This window comes from Platalea leucorodia (genome assembly GCF_965183815.1).
Source record: "Platalea leucorodia genome assembly, chromosome: 8".
NCBI lineage: Eukaryota > Metazoa > Chordata > Aves > Pelecaniformes > Threskiornithidae > Platalea > Platalea leucorodia.
The window spans coordinates 35,380,116-35,394,118 of NC_138830.1; the positions used below are offsets into that span (position 1 = coordinate 35,380,116).

At 50.9% G+C, this 14,003-nt stretch overlaps 1 protein-coding gene across 3 annotated transcripts in view; it reads right to left on the reverse strand.

Moving 5' to 3' along the window:
- ATP6V0D1 (ATPase H+ transporting V0 subunit d1) overlaps positions 1–14,003 on the reverse strand; it is a 39,459-nt gene that overhangs the window by 1,757 nt on the left and 23,699 nt on the right. The window contains exons 3-8 of one of the 3 annotated variants that reach the window (XM_082320543.1): positions 12,033–12,211; positions 8,857–8,936; positions 4,913–4,990; positions 4,106–4,282; positions 3,104–3,181; positions 795–2,246 (exon numbers count right to left, since the gene is read on the reverse strand). In XM_082320543.1, the coding sequence (XP_082176669.1) occupies positions 2,085–2,246; positions 3,104–3,181; positions 4,106–4,282; positions 4,913–4,990; positions 8,857–8,936; positions 12,033–12,211 (754 nt within the window). In that variant the 3' untranslated portion in view covers positions 795–2,084. The other 2 variants (XM_082320545.1, XM_082320544.1) reach the window with 2 other exon arrangements.

Genomic DNA, 14,003 nt, shown 5'->3' on the forward strand with positions numbered 1-14,003 from the left:
GCCGTTTGTTACACACTCCACATGCTCCTGGTGAGCACAGGGGCTGAGGCTGGGCTGCAGAGCTCTTCACGAGATGAACTACATGATTGTCACTTTTTAAATAAATCTGTTCTTGATATGCCACTGGGCTCTGGCAGTCTCCTTCCACGGTGCAGCGCTGCGATGCCTGGTCAGGGATGCCCTGCCTGCAGGCAGAGCTGAGCTGGGTCACAGCTGGCACCGCACCGAGCACTGTGGCGGGAGCCTTGCGTGGGGCAGCAGGTGCCACAGGCAGCCCCAGAAAAAGGCTCAGCCTGCCAGGAAGAGCTTGCACCCACTCCCCCTTCCTCCCCACCCCTACCCCAAGGCTTCCTTTTGCTTTGCTCCAACTCTGTGGGCTGGCTGGGACAAGGATGGAAGGGGTGACAGTGCCCCACGCAGGAAGCCCAGGCACGAGGGGGCAAGCTTAGCAAAGCCAGGGGATGTGCCACACAGCTCCCTAACCGCATGGCGCGCTCACACGGCTGCACGAGCAGTGAGGGCTACATCTCCTGGGCACCCACCAGCTCAGCACCCAGCTGCACCCGCAGACCAGGCATCACACGCAGCTTGGGCTGGAGTGCAAAGGGCCGGGGCCCCAGCAGGTAGCACAACCCCCCTGCCTGTGGTAGAAGCAAGTGCCCCAAGTCATGCAGGAGCCACACCAGGCTCCACTACCACAAATACCAAATTCCCTGGGTAAGATGCCCTGTGGCTGACACAGGCTCCTCTTGGGGATGTGGGAGCAGGCACCCAAGTAAGTGGGGAGAGCACAGTGCAGTAGGCAGTCATTTATTGGTGTAGAGAGGAGGGGAAAAACGCGATAACAAACACTGCAGAGGTGACCACAGCAGAAGCTGGGACAGAGACGCTCTCCATCGATCCCTCCCAGCAGCAGCACCGAGCACGTGTTTCCCACCAGCGAGATTTCTCCGCTGCCACACCACCACGGGGCATCTCCCAGACCTCGAGCGCAAACGGGAGCAAGCCAGGACACAGAGCAGCAAGGAGCAGGGCTGCCATGCCATGGCTTGGCTCCCACCCCTTAACCACAGATGGGCAGGGCCTGGAGAGGGCATGGGACATCTCTGCCAACAGCTGCCCTCTGCATTCATCAGAGCAACCAAGTGGAGCCAGACCCCAGGGCTGCTCTGCCCAATGGCCAGCTGTGCCTGTACAGCTCCACGGCAGTGCCAGCCCAGATGCCCTGCGGAGGGGAGAAGGCTGTGCCAGCCTGAATGTCTGCCCTGGGGTGGTGCAGGGGTCCAGCACTATCCACAGAGCCAAAAGGAGCCCTGACTCTTGCATGGTTGCGACAGTAAACTCCAAGCCGTGGGTCTTCAGGGGAGGAAGGAGCTCAGCCAGCTTATGGAGCCCTTTCAAGCTGCAGGGCAGGAGGGAGACTGATGGGAGATGCTTCTGAGGACACAGCAAGGCTGCACTAGTGCAAATGCTGCTGGAGTGGGGACGAGTGTGCTCCACGAGCTCTAGCTCTGCCCTCGTGTTCCCACAGGCTCTGTCCAAGTCCTGGCCAGGGCTGCTCGGTCTCTCCCAGGTCAGGGTTAGCTACAGGGGGATGCAGGGATTGCACAGCAGCATGGGCTACGCTACAAATCACAAACTAAATCTCACAGGAACAACACTGACTAGGAGGTGTGCAGAGCACTGACAGAGAGGACCCCTGGCCATGGCAGACCTGATGCGTTCCTCTGCGGTGGTGGGAACCCCTTGGAGGCAGCAACCCCTGGCTGGTGCTTGCTCTATGAGCATAAGCGCATACAGCAGATTAGTACAGTAACACAGAGACTATTAGATACACAACAGGAGGTGCCCCTGCTGCTACACAGGGCCAAGCCTGTGCCACTGGTCCCTCCGGACCCCTCACAGCACATACAACTCAAACTTCAGCTTGTGAATAATTTAACTAGCAATTGTACAGTTTCCTCATCTGAGCCAGTTCCACAGATGGGACATCCCTGGAGTCTAGGCAAGGGACAACTCAGGGAGTTAGACAGGGGTTCCTCTGGACTCCAGGGGCAGGAGGGCTGGACAGGAGCAGAGCAGGGTTAGAAGATGGGAATGTAGTTGTCGATCTTGGTCCTGTGCCGCTGGGCAATGCACTCTGCGATCCACACAATGTTGCGGCACTCCTGCTCCTTCAGCTTCACGAAGGCGTAGAAGACTCCAAAGTGGAATTGGTTGAGGAAGGCTAGCTTGTTCAGCTTCACCTGGGGAAAGCCCAGAGGAGGACATGTCACTTGTCCACCTCAGATGGGAGGAGCTGGTCAAGGCAAGTGTGGAGCAGCTCGGGAGGTCCCACGACTTCCCCAGCAGGCTGGGGGGCTCAGCACAGGTATCCTGCTCTGCACCTCTCTAGGTCCTCAGGGCAGCTCTAACCTACAGCACATGGCTCAGGACAGGCTCTGATATTTGAAAATCCTTCTTTCCCACATAATTACACACTGGTTTTGCTATTGATGGACCAGATATCCACCAGCAGCCCCAAACTTGCCTCCCACACTGCTCTAAACTGTCTGGGTGAGAACATGGACCGAGCACCATGCTGGGCCCCCATTCCCTCGCTGGAGCAGAGGGCTAGCATCCTTTTCCTTCCCCAAAACTCTGTTCAGCCACAGCACTGCTGACAGGGCAGCAGACAAGCTTGCTGCTACCCTGAGCTTTGCACCATAGGCACATAGAATCATTTAGGTTGGAAAAGACCTTTAAGATCGTCGAGTCCAACTGTAAACCTAACGCTGCCAAGTCGACCACTAAACCATTTCCCTATAAACATATTTAATAACCCATATGTGACAAGGACTTTAATAACACCACACCTAGGGACTTCAAGAAAAGAAAAGCAGGGATTTTAGCACTGAGTGGTCACTAAGAACATTCAAAAATACATCTTCTTCACCCCGTGTTCTGTACTGTATATTTTAGGACCTCAATCATGCTCAATTTCCCTATTAGAGAAGGCCGCTTCAGCTGCTGTGCTTTAAAAAGACAAATAGCTGATCTGAAATAGCCCTCTGGTACTGGATTATGGACCTGCAGGCTGAGAAGTGTCTTGGGGCTCACTCACCTCATGCTCAAAGAACCTGTCTTCAAGGGTCTTGTCTCCAGGGTTGCTGCCAGCCCCTTCAAATAGCAGCTTGTACTCCTGCAGGAAGACATTACAAGATGATATACCCAAACCCCAAAGCCCTCCAAGCTCAGCAGCATTCCTGGGCCCTGTACATCAAACAGGCGCCCCAGCCACCACACCAGGTCAGCAGAGGACACAGAAGCCAAGAGCCTGCCCTGTGCACACATGAGCATTGGCAAGGGGATGCTGCCGAGGCTGCACTGCACACACACTGGCTGAAGGCAATCCCCTTTGTAAGGCAGAGAAAGCCTTTATTTAATCTGTGAGCTTGTCCAGCCAGAGATCCTGCCCCTTCTCTGAAACGTGCAGTGCTGAAAGCCATATCATCACTTTGAGTCTGCAGGGAGGATGCACCAGGTACAGACCCCTCCATGTACAGACCAGAGTGTTTGGGCCAGGCCCCTGTGCCCACAAACACTGGTACGTGCCCTGGCTGCCTCAATCAAGGGGACACTGAGCTCTCTGACTCCAAACAGGCCCCAGCCACGCACAGGAGCAGCTTAAGGAACCAAGACACATCCAAGCATGTCCTCCCAGGTCAGCCTCTCCCCTCCAACTGAACCAGAGCTCAGAGCAACCCACTAGGGCTGCAGATGTGGCACACCACCCAAAGACAGGTTTCCACCCCCAAACAGCCAAAGAGAGACTGTCATTGCTGCCACACCGATACCTCAAGGGTTTGGTGGTGAGGGCAGTCCCCACACCCTGGGACGGGGCTCGTAGGGCACACCTAGTCTCCCACTGCTGCGGCAGCCACAACCAACAAACCAATGGCATCCCAGGCAAGCCAACTCCATCTTGGCCAAGCAGAGCACAGGACCAACAGTAACAGCAGAAGATAGGCACTCCCCTCCCCACACTCCCCCAGATCCCCGAGAAGCTCTGATCCAGAGCAGGTGCTTGCACCAGTCCCCACGGCCCTCACCCCAAAGCACTCACAGGGTAGTAGTCAGCAACATTTTTGACTTGTTCGTAGTCATCTGCTCTGGCCAGCTGAGCCAGGCCCTCAGGGTAGAGCTTGCCACAGTGTGGGAACAGCTTTGCTCGGTCCTCCTTGGACAGCTCAGTACCAAATGAGTTAATAGTGATAATGAAGGCCCTCCGGTCAGCTTCAAACTGCGGGAAAAAGTGGTTCACCTTGGGATGCAGCATCTTTGCCAGAGGCCAGCAGATACCGGCACTGCTCTGAACAGAGCCACATCAGAGGGCAGCATGAGCAAGCTGCCTGGGACACACACAGCTATCTGGTGCTCAGCCAGGGCAGGTTACATGTGCAGGCTCCCAGTATGCCCAATAGCCTATGCCTGGGGAGCAGTCAGGTGAGGAAATTCCCACCCCAGGCACAAGCCAAATCACTGAGCAGAACCCTGCCCAGGTCAAGGAGTCTTTCTCACCTACTGCCCCAGAGCCCTGCACATCCCACAGCTAGCCTTAGCATGGAGACAGGCCGTACACTGAACAGCTCTGGTTACTCTCCAGCTCCTTATCCATGTGTGAGGACGAAGATGTTGCCATGAAGGCAACAGATGTGTCAGCACCTAGCAAGATCAGGACTGGGGAACCGAACCTGTCCAAAGTCACATGCAGGCAGTCTTTTCCTAGGTCTCCCAGTGAGCAGGCAGAGTGTGCATGGGGATGCTGAAGAATATCTTTAGCATCCTTAATGCTGGCAGGTAAGCTGGACCTGAGCACAGAGCAATGAATATCATGGCAATACCGTCCAGCTATGAGGGTTTCCAGACCTACCTCCAGGATCGGGCACATGGCATCTGCTGTGGTACCTCCTAGCACCTTGCAGAACTTGTAGAAGGACTCCAGGTAAGCCTGGAAGAGAGAGGGCAGATGAGCACTCTTCTACACAGCTTCATCTACTGCCCCATAGGGCCATTCAGTAGGGGACAAACAGCAAGCAGGGATGTTCCCAGACACTTTATAACACAGCACAGGCACTGTCATCCCATGTGAACTTGGATGCCAAGCCCACACAAGGGTCAGTGCTTCCCCCAGGAGCTGGAGACATGAAGGGTTGTGGTTGGGTTTGTTCAAGTGACTGCATGAGCTTACTGCAGGCGGATCCCCAGACAGCAAGGGTAAAGCCTATTTTGCTCCTTTGAGTTGTCTAACTCCAAAGCATTTACTGAAGTCTCACGTGGTTTCCTGACCCCGTTTTGGCCTCCACAAACATGCCAAGCCACACAACTACAGTGGTAAGACCTACACTCAGAAAGTACCGCTGTGTAAGCAGAGTCAAGAGATGAGACAGGACATCTGTGAAGGAAACTAGCCATTCTCTGCAATTCTCTTTTCACACTGCAGCCGCTTGGTCTCCATCCCAACTGGAGCACTGCAGAAAACATACAAGGCTAGGCACAGCTATGCTGCCTCCAGGAAACGTAATCCTTTGTGGAGATGTACCGTAATCCAGCTGGAAGATGACTATCTCCCAGGGGGAGCCCATGAAGGCAGTGCATGCCTAAAAGTGCTGTTCAGCAAAAACTTTCTCAGAAGAAGCCATCATGTGATAAAATGCCTCTCTGGACAGAGAGCTGCAACCAGAATCACTTAAAAGGGATGGAATAAAATGATGCTGAGACATCACAAATCTCTGCTTTGTCACAACAACTCCAGGATTGAAGATGGACCAAGAATGCACGTGTTGGACGCCCTCAGCCTCTGCACTAGGAAAGCACCTGGATTACTGTGTTCTGTAAATATTTGTTACCACACAGTGCGAGAGGACACTGCTGGGTGAGCATCACACATCAAAGAAACATGATGCTCAAGTGCAAGAGAGCACAGAGCATCAGTCCGCAGAGCTACCACAGGAACAAGAACACAGATAACAGACTTCGCTTGAAGCTGACAGAAGAGGGAACCTGGGTAAGAGGTTCAGTCGCTACCTCTGCCCTTCTCAGAGTTCACGCACAAACTTAAGGCTTTAGAAGCAAAAATAGGTGAACTCAAATATCCAGCACTCAATGAGGATCCAGTATCACAGACACTATGGAAACACAGACTGTAAAACAGCCACAGTGGGTATGCTCCCCTGTGGACCCCTCCACAGATAACAGCAATTTACAGAAACTCTCCAGTGTCCTGAATCCCTTACCCCAGAAATGGTAGTCTCTTTGCATTTAATAATCCTTAATGGACTTTGACTTCCACGAACCCACTCATTTACCCTCTGCCTCCTGCTAGCGTCATTGGTCTGTCACCTCCAGCCTGAAGGGAGATCTGTGGCCTGTCCATCCATGTTGATTTTTACAACACTATCTGCAATTACCACCACAGCTCTGATTTGCTCCTCTTCCAGCTGAGGAATCCCAAACATTTTTTTGTAGTTTCCCATACAGAAGTCATTGTACCCAAACCTTTAAATGTGTCCTCCTTAGCAGCTTTTCCTATTCTGCTGTTCATATTTGGAGATGAGAGAGGAGAGGAACGAGACAGTGTTCAGGACAAATGCACTACAGATGTATGCAGCAGCACAGTGATATTTGTGCAGTTCTCTTCTACTGTTAGGAACAGATTGCCTTGTAGAGAGACACTTGCTTAGGTCAATCATAACCCAAGATGTCATTCAGTAGTAGAAAGGAACAAGGAGACCCTCACTGTACAAGCAGAGTTAGGATTACCTCCTTGCCTCTCCCATACATCACTCCACATTTATCTACATTGATTTGCCTGCTTTGTTTTATTGTCCAGTCACAAAGCTCCTTCAGCTGGTTCCTACAAGAAGGTCGGTCACCAGCAAAGGCCAACAGTCAGCCAGCTTCACTTCAACATATCCATTAAAGATGTGGAAAAATGGGAGTAAGCACTGAAGACAGCAATGCTGGCATGCCTCTGCTGCAGGACTCCACTGCTGACCACCCTCTACACTAAGAGCTGACTGCTTACTTTTAACCTCTGCTCCCCATCTTAACCATATTTCCATTCGAGAACCTTCTCACTTGTGATTGCTAACGAGAAACCTTTGTAATTGCTCTCCTCCTATGAATCCTGCTCAAACCTTCTGTCTACATGCTCACAGATTCCTTCAAAAAACCTCCAGTAGGTCTGGGAGGTAGCACTTCCCCTTCCCATGCAAACTCCTCCCAGATGCAGGCATCCATCCCAGGCACCTGCCTGCTCTGTTCCTCAGAGCAGCTCTGAGCAGATTTCAGACCTGATTTTATTTCCCTCATTCGCCTATAAAGACCATTTGCATTGTATTATACATTTTCCAGTCCCTGGGGAGAGAGGTGGCTTCAAGGGAGAGTCTGTAAGCAGCAGTTACCTCCTTCACCCTTGCGTCACCATGATTTGTTAGTGTCGGAGCCCCTATGTTCCCCGGGGGACCTATATTCCCCCTATGTTCTTGCTCTTTAGCAAGAACCAGTCCCAGCACACGCCAAGGGATACCAGGTATCTACGCTTCAATCTGGGGGCAGGAAGAGCAGAATGCAAAGAAGTATCAGGCCTCAAAAAGGAGATGGAAAGGATGTGGCAGCTGGGACCCAAGGAGACATACATACACCCCCCAACCCGTTTGCCCTGTGCTCACTCTGCTCCCTGCCTTCCTCCACCTGCCTCATCTCGACACAGAGGTCTGCACCCTGCCAGGGTGCAGGTATTTATGCAAACAGGCATACCTCCTCCTGTTACAGCGAAAGACCAGTACGTGCCAGGGGCCACACACAGCTCTGCACCACTGCCGACACACAGCTCCTTCTCCCCTCCCTTTGCCTTCTTCCCTTCACGCCTGATCTGTTCTCTGCCTCTCCAAAAAGGCCACAGCTTCCTTGGGAAGCAGAGGTCACATTGACTGCAGGCTGGCTGTGACCAGCCAAAACAAGGTTGGCAGATACAATCTGCATCCCACCCTTAATCCAGAGAGTCGAGATGGAGCGATAGCCACAGCCTGCACATAAACACAGGCTTTGATACCGCCAGCTAAAACCAGATAGGGCCTGCAGAGGAGATGACAGTTCGCCATGCAGGCTCAGGACAAGGAGATCCTTAGCCCCTCCACATCCCTGTGCCAATACTTTCCCCAGCCTGCAGGACTCCTCCATCCCAGCTGCACCTTTTATGCTGCTCTACCAAGAGCATCTAGCCACAGCCACTGAAAGCTTGAGCAGACTGTTGGAGGCTCTTCTGAAAGAGCTCAAGACAGAGAGCCAAGCCCATGGAAGTCCTTCAGCCAAGTTTAAGATCAAGCCACTTTAGCCATTTGAAAGCAGTTAACTACACATCTAAACTCATGTGGTTAAGGAGCAGCCTTTTCCTGCCTGCCTGGGGCCTGAGGAAATTCATTCAAACACAGGACCTCAAAAAAAAAAAAAAAATCTCTTGCACAGACTCTTGACAGCCTGACAGCTCAAAAAAAAAAGTCACTCTGCCTAGCTCTGGTGCCCTGACCCCGCAGAGCTGGGTGACTGGATGTCAGGCCCCTCCAAGAGCACTATCTTTACTTTCCAGCAGAGGCAACTAGTTCTTGGCCACGTTCACTCTATCACCACTCCAGGGAAGAAAACAGAGAGAAAGCAAATTTATTTTAAAATCTGTTCTAAGAGGAAAATACCCTCTCCCCTTTGGTTGAAGAAAGCCAGCCTAAGTTGGAGCTCCTGACCCAAGACAGAGCTGTAGTCATGCTAGAAATAAATAGGGAAGTTAACATCTCTTTCCCTTCCCAGAGACTCATTTACCTTATACAGTGTGTTTCGAATGATTTCAATGTTCATTTCATCCAGGTCCTGTTCAGATATGCAGTCTTGGAAGAAAGCAGCTGAAACAGAGCCACAGACAGAGTTAGCATTAGCCTAACCAGACCCATGCCCAGCACTTTCCAGAGTCCTCAACAATACCAGGCAGAAGCACACCCTATGTCCCTCCTAGGCCTGGCCCTTATCTTCAGCAGCCACCAAATTGCCATGACTCAAAACCTCAGGCTCCACCATGGTTCCCCAGGCCACAATCATTTTTGGGGCTCTCACACCAGCCTATTCTCAGCAGAAATTCTCAGCTCTAACCCCCAGCACCAGTGCCAGAGCACCCTGTATTTAAAAATAAGCAAAACCCAAACTGTTCCCAGATGCAGGCACTCAGAGGTGACAAGATAGCTTTTGAATTGCCTGCTACAGCATGGCAGCAGCACTTAAGCATCTGCGAGACAGCAGCTAGTGAGTCCTGAGGAAGCTGGCGCTGTGCTTCTCCCTCATCCTCCAATATCTTAGTTGGATTAAGGAGGCATGGGGATGCCACAGCTCCTACAGCCCATGACACTCCATGGTTGGAGTCAGGAGCTGTTTCCCCTGGTCGGGTCTATCAGTCCCGTTTTCCACTTCTTTCAAGGCCTTTTATTTCTCCAGCTGGAGGTAAGCAAGAGGAGGCAGGATGAAATAGTGTATTTTGGTAGGAAGCTTGGCCTTAGGTACTTTGCCAGACTATCTCTGGGAGGGAGTTTGAGAAGTTGTTGCCACCAAAAGAACACAGACTTCAGACCTAACACAGGGTACTGCAAGCTGTAGATAAAGATGAGTCTTTTACAGCTAGCATAACGTAAGGCTGTTGTACCACTCACTTGTTAGCAAGAGCACAATAAAACCCATTGACAGGACTTTTACGACTTCTTCAACTCTCACTCAGCAACCAATTTTGCTGAATTTGCTACAGAGAGAAATATGATCTTTCTCAGCTTACGCAGTCCAGCTGTGGGTAAAGGACACTGCACTCACGCTGAGAACTGACTGGTGCTCTACTTTGCGCAACAAACCAGGTACAACGCAGGCTCACACCTCCAGCGTGCACTACTTTTATAGCACGAGCTCCCAGGCAGGGACAGCAGCCGCACCGTGGGTCTAGAGAGTCCTGAACAGGGGTTAACCCCTCCAGAGGTTTCTTTGCAACAGGATCAGAGACCAATGCCACGTAGCTGGAGGAAGACTGCTCCCTAAGGCTGGCAAAAATGAAAACAGAGTATGCCAGGACTGGTTTTCACTGCAGGACTTGCTGGCTAGCCTAGATAGCTAAGCAGTGGCTACTTCAGAGTAGCAGAGGAATGAGAACACAGCTATTTCAGTTCTTGGCCCTACAATATCCCAAATTAGGCTAACAGCAAGTTTTATTTTGCCCTGCTAACCTATGAGAGCCATTTGGGGTTAGGCATTCCTACCAAGCCACGTAGCTACTCAAGTACTTTTAGGAGATAGAGCTGCTGTTTCTTTGCATGTGGTCACTGGAAAGAGTGCAAGTTAAACAACTGGAGCCTGCATGCTTGCTTGTTTAGGCAACACAGCTACTCCCCACGTTCTCCTGCTGAAGAAATGCCACACTACATGGTACACAGCCCCAAGGGCATGGCCAGGGCAAAGGTCTGAAGATCTCAGCCTTGCGAGGGCAGAAGCAGGCAAAGCTCACGCACGCACAAGGGCACGAATGCAAGAGGCAAAGACCCTCAACTGCCAGCCGCATTCTCCAGAACCGCTTCGCCAGTGTAACGGGGCATTTTCACTCTGTACACAGCTAGAAGTTTTAAGGTCTCTAAGAACTAATACCTCTGAAATACTTGGTTCCATCTTATTGCCAAAATGGGAAGGTTCCTGCTTACTCGTGAGGATTTTCTTCCCACACATCATCCCTACAGCGGGCTGAACTCAGCTGTATGCAGAGCCTCAGTTCTCCTGCTGCATTGTCACCCTACCTTGCAACCCAGATCTCTTGAGACATGTTTTCCCTCCTTTGCTAGGCTCTATCTGGCAAATCATTTTTCCATGACAACTACTTCATTTGCCTCATTATTACACAGAGCATTTGCAAAAGCACTTTCAGTTCCAAAAACAACTATTTCTATCAAAGACAATATGATGATTTAAAGTGTTTTGTTCTTTCTATTAATCACTGACTCAGGCGTACCTCATTACTTTTTCGCCCACAGATGCTAACCTAGAAAGTCTCCTGTGACTACCTCTCCTACTACTGCAAAAAGACTTCCGTATTTTCTCCAGAACCACTTCCTACATTTTTTATCTTTAAAGAACATATTTGTTTGACTGTTCATAACGCACTTGGTTTTAGTATCATGCACTTCCTGGTCAAGGCTTGCAGCCCTGAGAGAGTATACCTTAGTGCAGGATCCTGCTATCCTGCTACACAATGAGCTTAAAAAGGCTTTTGGAGATTTTTTTTTTTTTGCTGTTGTTCGTTGGGGTTTTCTGGTATGTAAAGAGCCTTCCTTGATCTAGAGCTAATTTTATCAGTCTCAGAACAAGACTGGGCATGTGCAGATCTCTATAATTATCTAAAAAAATTGCCTACAAGAAATTGCCCAATGGTCCAACTAAAAGTGCTGGAAATTAAGTGACTCATTCCAGCAGAGGACCCGACAGCCCTTCACTAAGGAAGCACGCGTACCACGTGTCCCATCACAATTATTAAAAAGATCACATTGTCTAAGACCTCTCAAACTTCTTCCGTCCTCCCTAATTTCAAGTGATGGTTCCCAGAACAGCTGGTAAATGGACATATGTAGCAGATCAGATCCAGCTACACCTGCACTGCCATGACAGCTCAAGGCCTGACTCACACAAACCAAATTCCCCAGCAATCTGCACTACCAGTGTGCTGGTTTGGACATTTGTTGAAGCATACAGAGGGCCTCCATAGGAAAAACTGGCATAGGACATGCATAAACCTGAACTCAAGCCCAGCCACCACAGGGAACTCAAGCCCAGTCACCACAGGGAGTACAGCCACATCTGTGCATTACCCACCGCTTTGTCTTCCTGGAGCACAACTTGGACTTAGTTGGACCTAGTTAGATTGGGGGAGAAAGGGACATCTGCTTCACACACAGCTGAGAGGTATTTTGAAAGGCTCCGCTCACCCAGGGGAGTGTCCACCAGGATTGCATTGTAGAGTTCCGCAGGCGTCTGAGCAATGTTCACAGCTTCCATCTGCTCGAAACTTCCCAGAGGATGGCACTTGGGCACCAGTTCAGAGATTGAACGCTGGTGCAGGGTCCCAGTGATCAGCAGAATGACATTGTCAATCATGTAGCTGTACCTGGAGGAATGCAAGAGGAAGCCTGTCACAATACAAACACTACAAAAAACAGCACCTGGCATCAGACAGGCACACATCTTCAGTCCCTGTGAAAACGTCTCCAGAAAGATGCATCCTTCCCATGAAGAACTAGTAAGGCGCCTCGTTAATGTATCCTTATCATGCCAGCCTAGGAAAAGGGAGTCAAGCATAGTCCCAGGCTGGGATTTATGCTACAGGTGAACCACACTATCTGGGCATCTCCTACCTACCATTGAAGAGTATTAGGTTGGAAGGGACTTCTGGAGGTCTCTGGCCCAATGTCCTGCTCCAAGCATGGCCAGCTCCAGCTGCTCAGGGCTTTGTCCAGCTGAACTTTGAATTATTTGCAAGAATGTATATCTCTCAACCTCCCTGGGGCTCTGCTCCAGTGTCTGACCACATTCACAACAAAGCCTTTTCCCAACAGCTCTTCAGAATTTCCCTCATGGCCATTCGCCTACTTTCTCTCATCCTAACCCCACATATCTCCAAGAGGAGCCTGGCTCCAGCTTCCCCACACCCTCCCACAAGGTAGCTGGAAACAGTTGTCTTTCCAGCATTCCCATTGCTTTCCTCGCATTGCCATGCTCTGTAGAGAGCACATGCAGAAGCATGCATGGTAGGACACCAGCAAAGGGGAATCTGCAGATAGCCTGACTCGAGCTCAGCTTCATTGCCAGCAGCAATGCTCCATCTTGCCAAGACTATGGAGAAAGGGTCACGTTTCTGCAGCCCCGCCCCCTTCCAAAAACAACAGGGCTGGCAGCTTTGGCACGGCCTTCATTCACACCCTCACAAAGCTACACACAAGCTTTTTCACACTTCTGCCATCAAAAGCTACACGCTCTTTTGCATTAGCACATACTATGACAACCCTAACCAAGTTCTCTGCTTACGTTACACAGGATTAGCAGATTCAGTCTTTGGCACTGCAGTAATGGGACAGTCAGTCTGGAACCATGGCACTCAGCACAAGTTCCACCAACACAAGCCCTTTGTGGCCCTTCTCTCCAGGATGTCCATGTTTCTCTTGCACTGAGGAGCCGAGAACTGGGCACAGCACTCCAGGTGATGCCTCCGCCAGTGCTAAGTAGAGGGGAAAGATCACCTCCCAGTTCTCCCCGTCCAGCCAGAGAAGGGAGACACAGCTAGCCTGAAGACTGGGAACACAAGAAAGGCTGGTGGCCTTCTCCAAGTAGAAGGTCCAAGTAAGGGATCAAGGTATCATGTAAATACAAGGAGCTCAGAGGAAACGTGTCCCCAGCAAGAACAGGAGTGGTGCTCTAGGCACCTTCACCACCAGCTGAGCCATAAGCCAACCAAGCTGAGAACCTGAAAAACATCAAGCAAGATGAGGTTTGGTTGTGGTCTTTTTTTTTCAGTCACAGGAAGATGCCTTTGCAAATGTCCCTCAACAGCACAGGGAAGGGGCACAGACGCTGGAAGAGCAGGATATTTGGGATTGTACACTCCCTTGCTCTTACTGCTAGAGCTCTAACTCTAAAAAATTAGATTATGGAAAAGACCTGAAGAAGCTCCTTGGCAGGAGCTACTCCAAAACAAACGGGATCATGCCTGAACTAGAACAGCAGGAGTTGTGCACATCTGGATTTGGAGCTCTGTTAAGGTTCAGGCTTCCCACGTGTACTTAGGTACTGAAGAAAGGGAGCTTAAGGACAGCACACCAGGACTGGGGCAAGGGCAGAGACAGCAAGGCTGTGCACACGTTTGTTAGGATGCTGCTGGTCTTTATCTTTCCAAGCTAACAAGG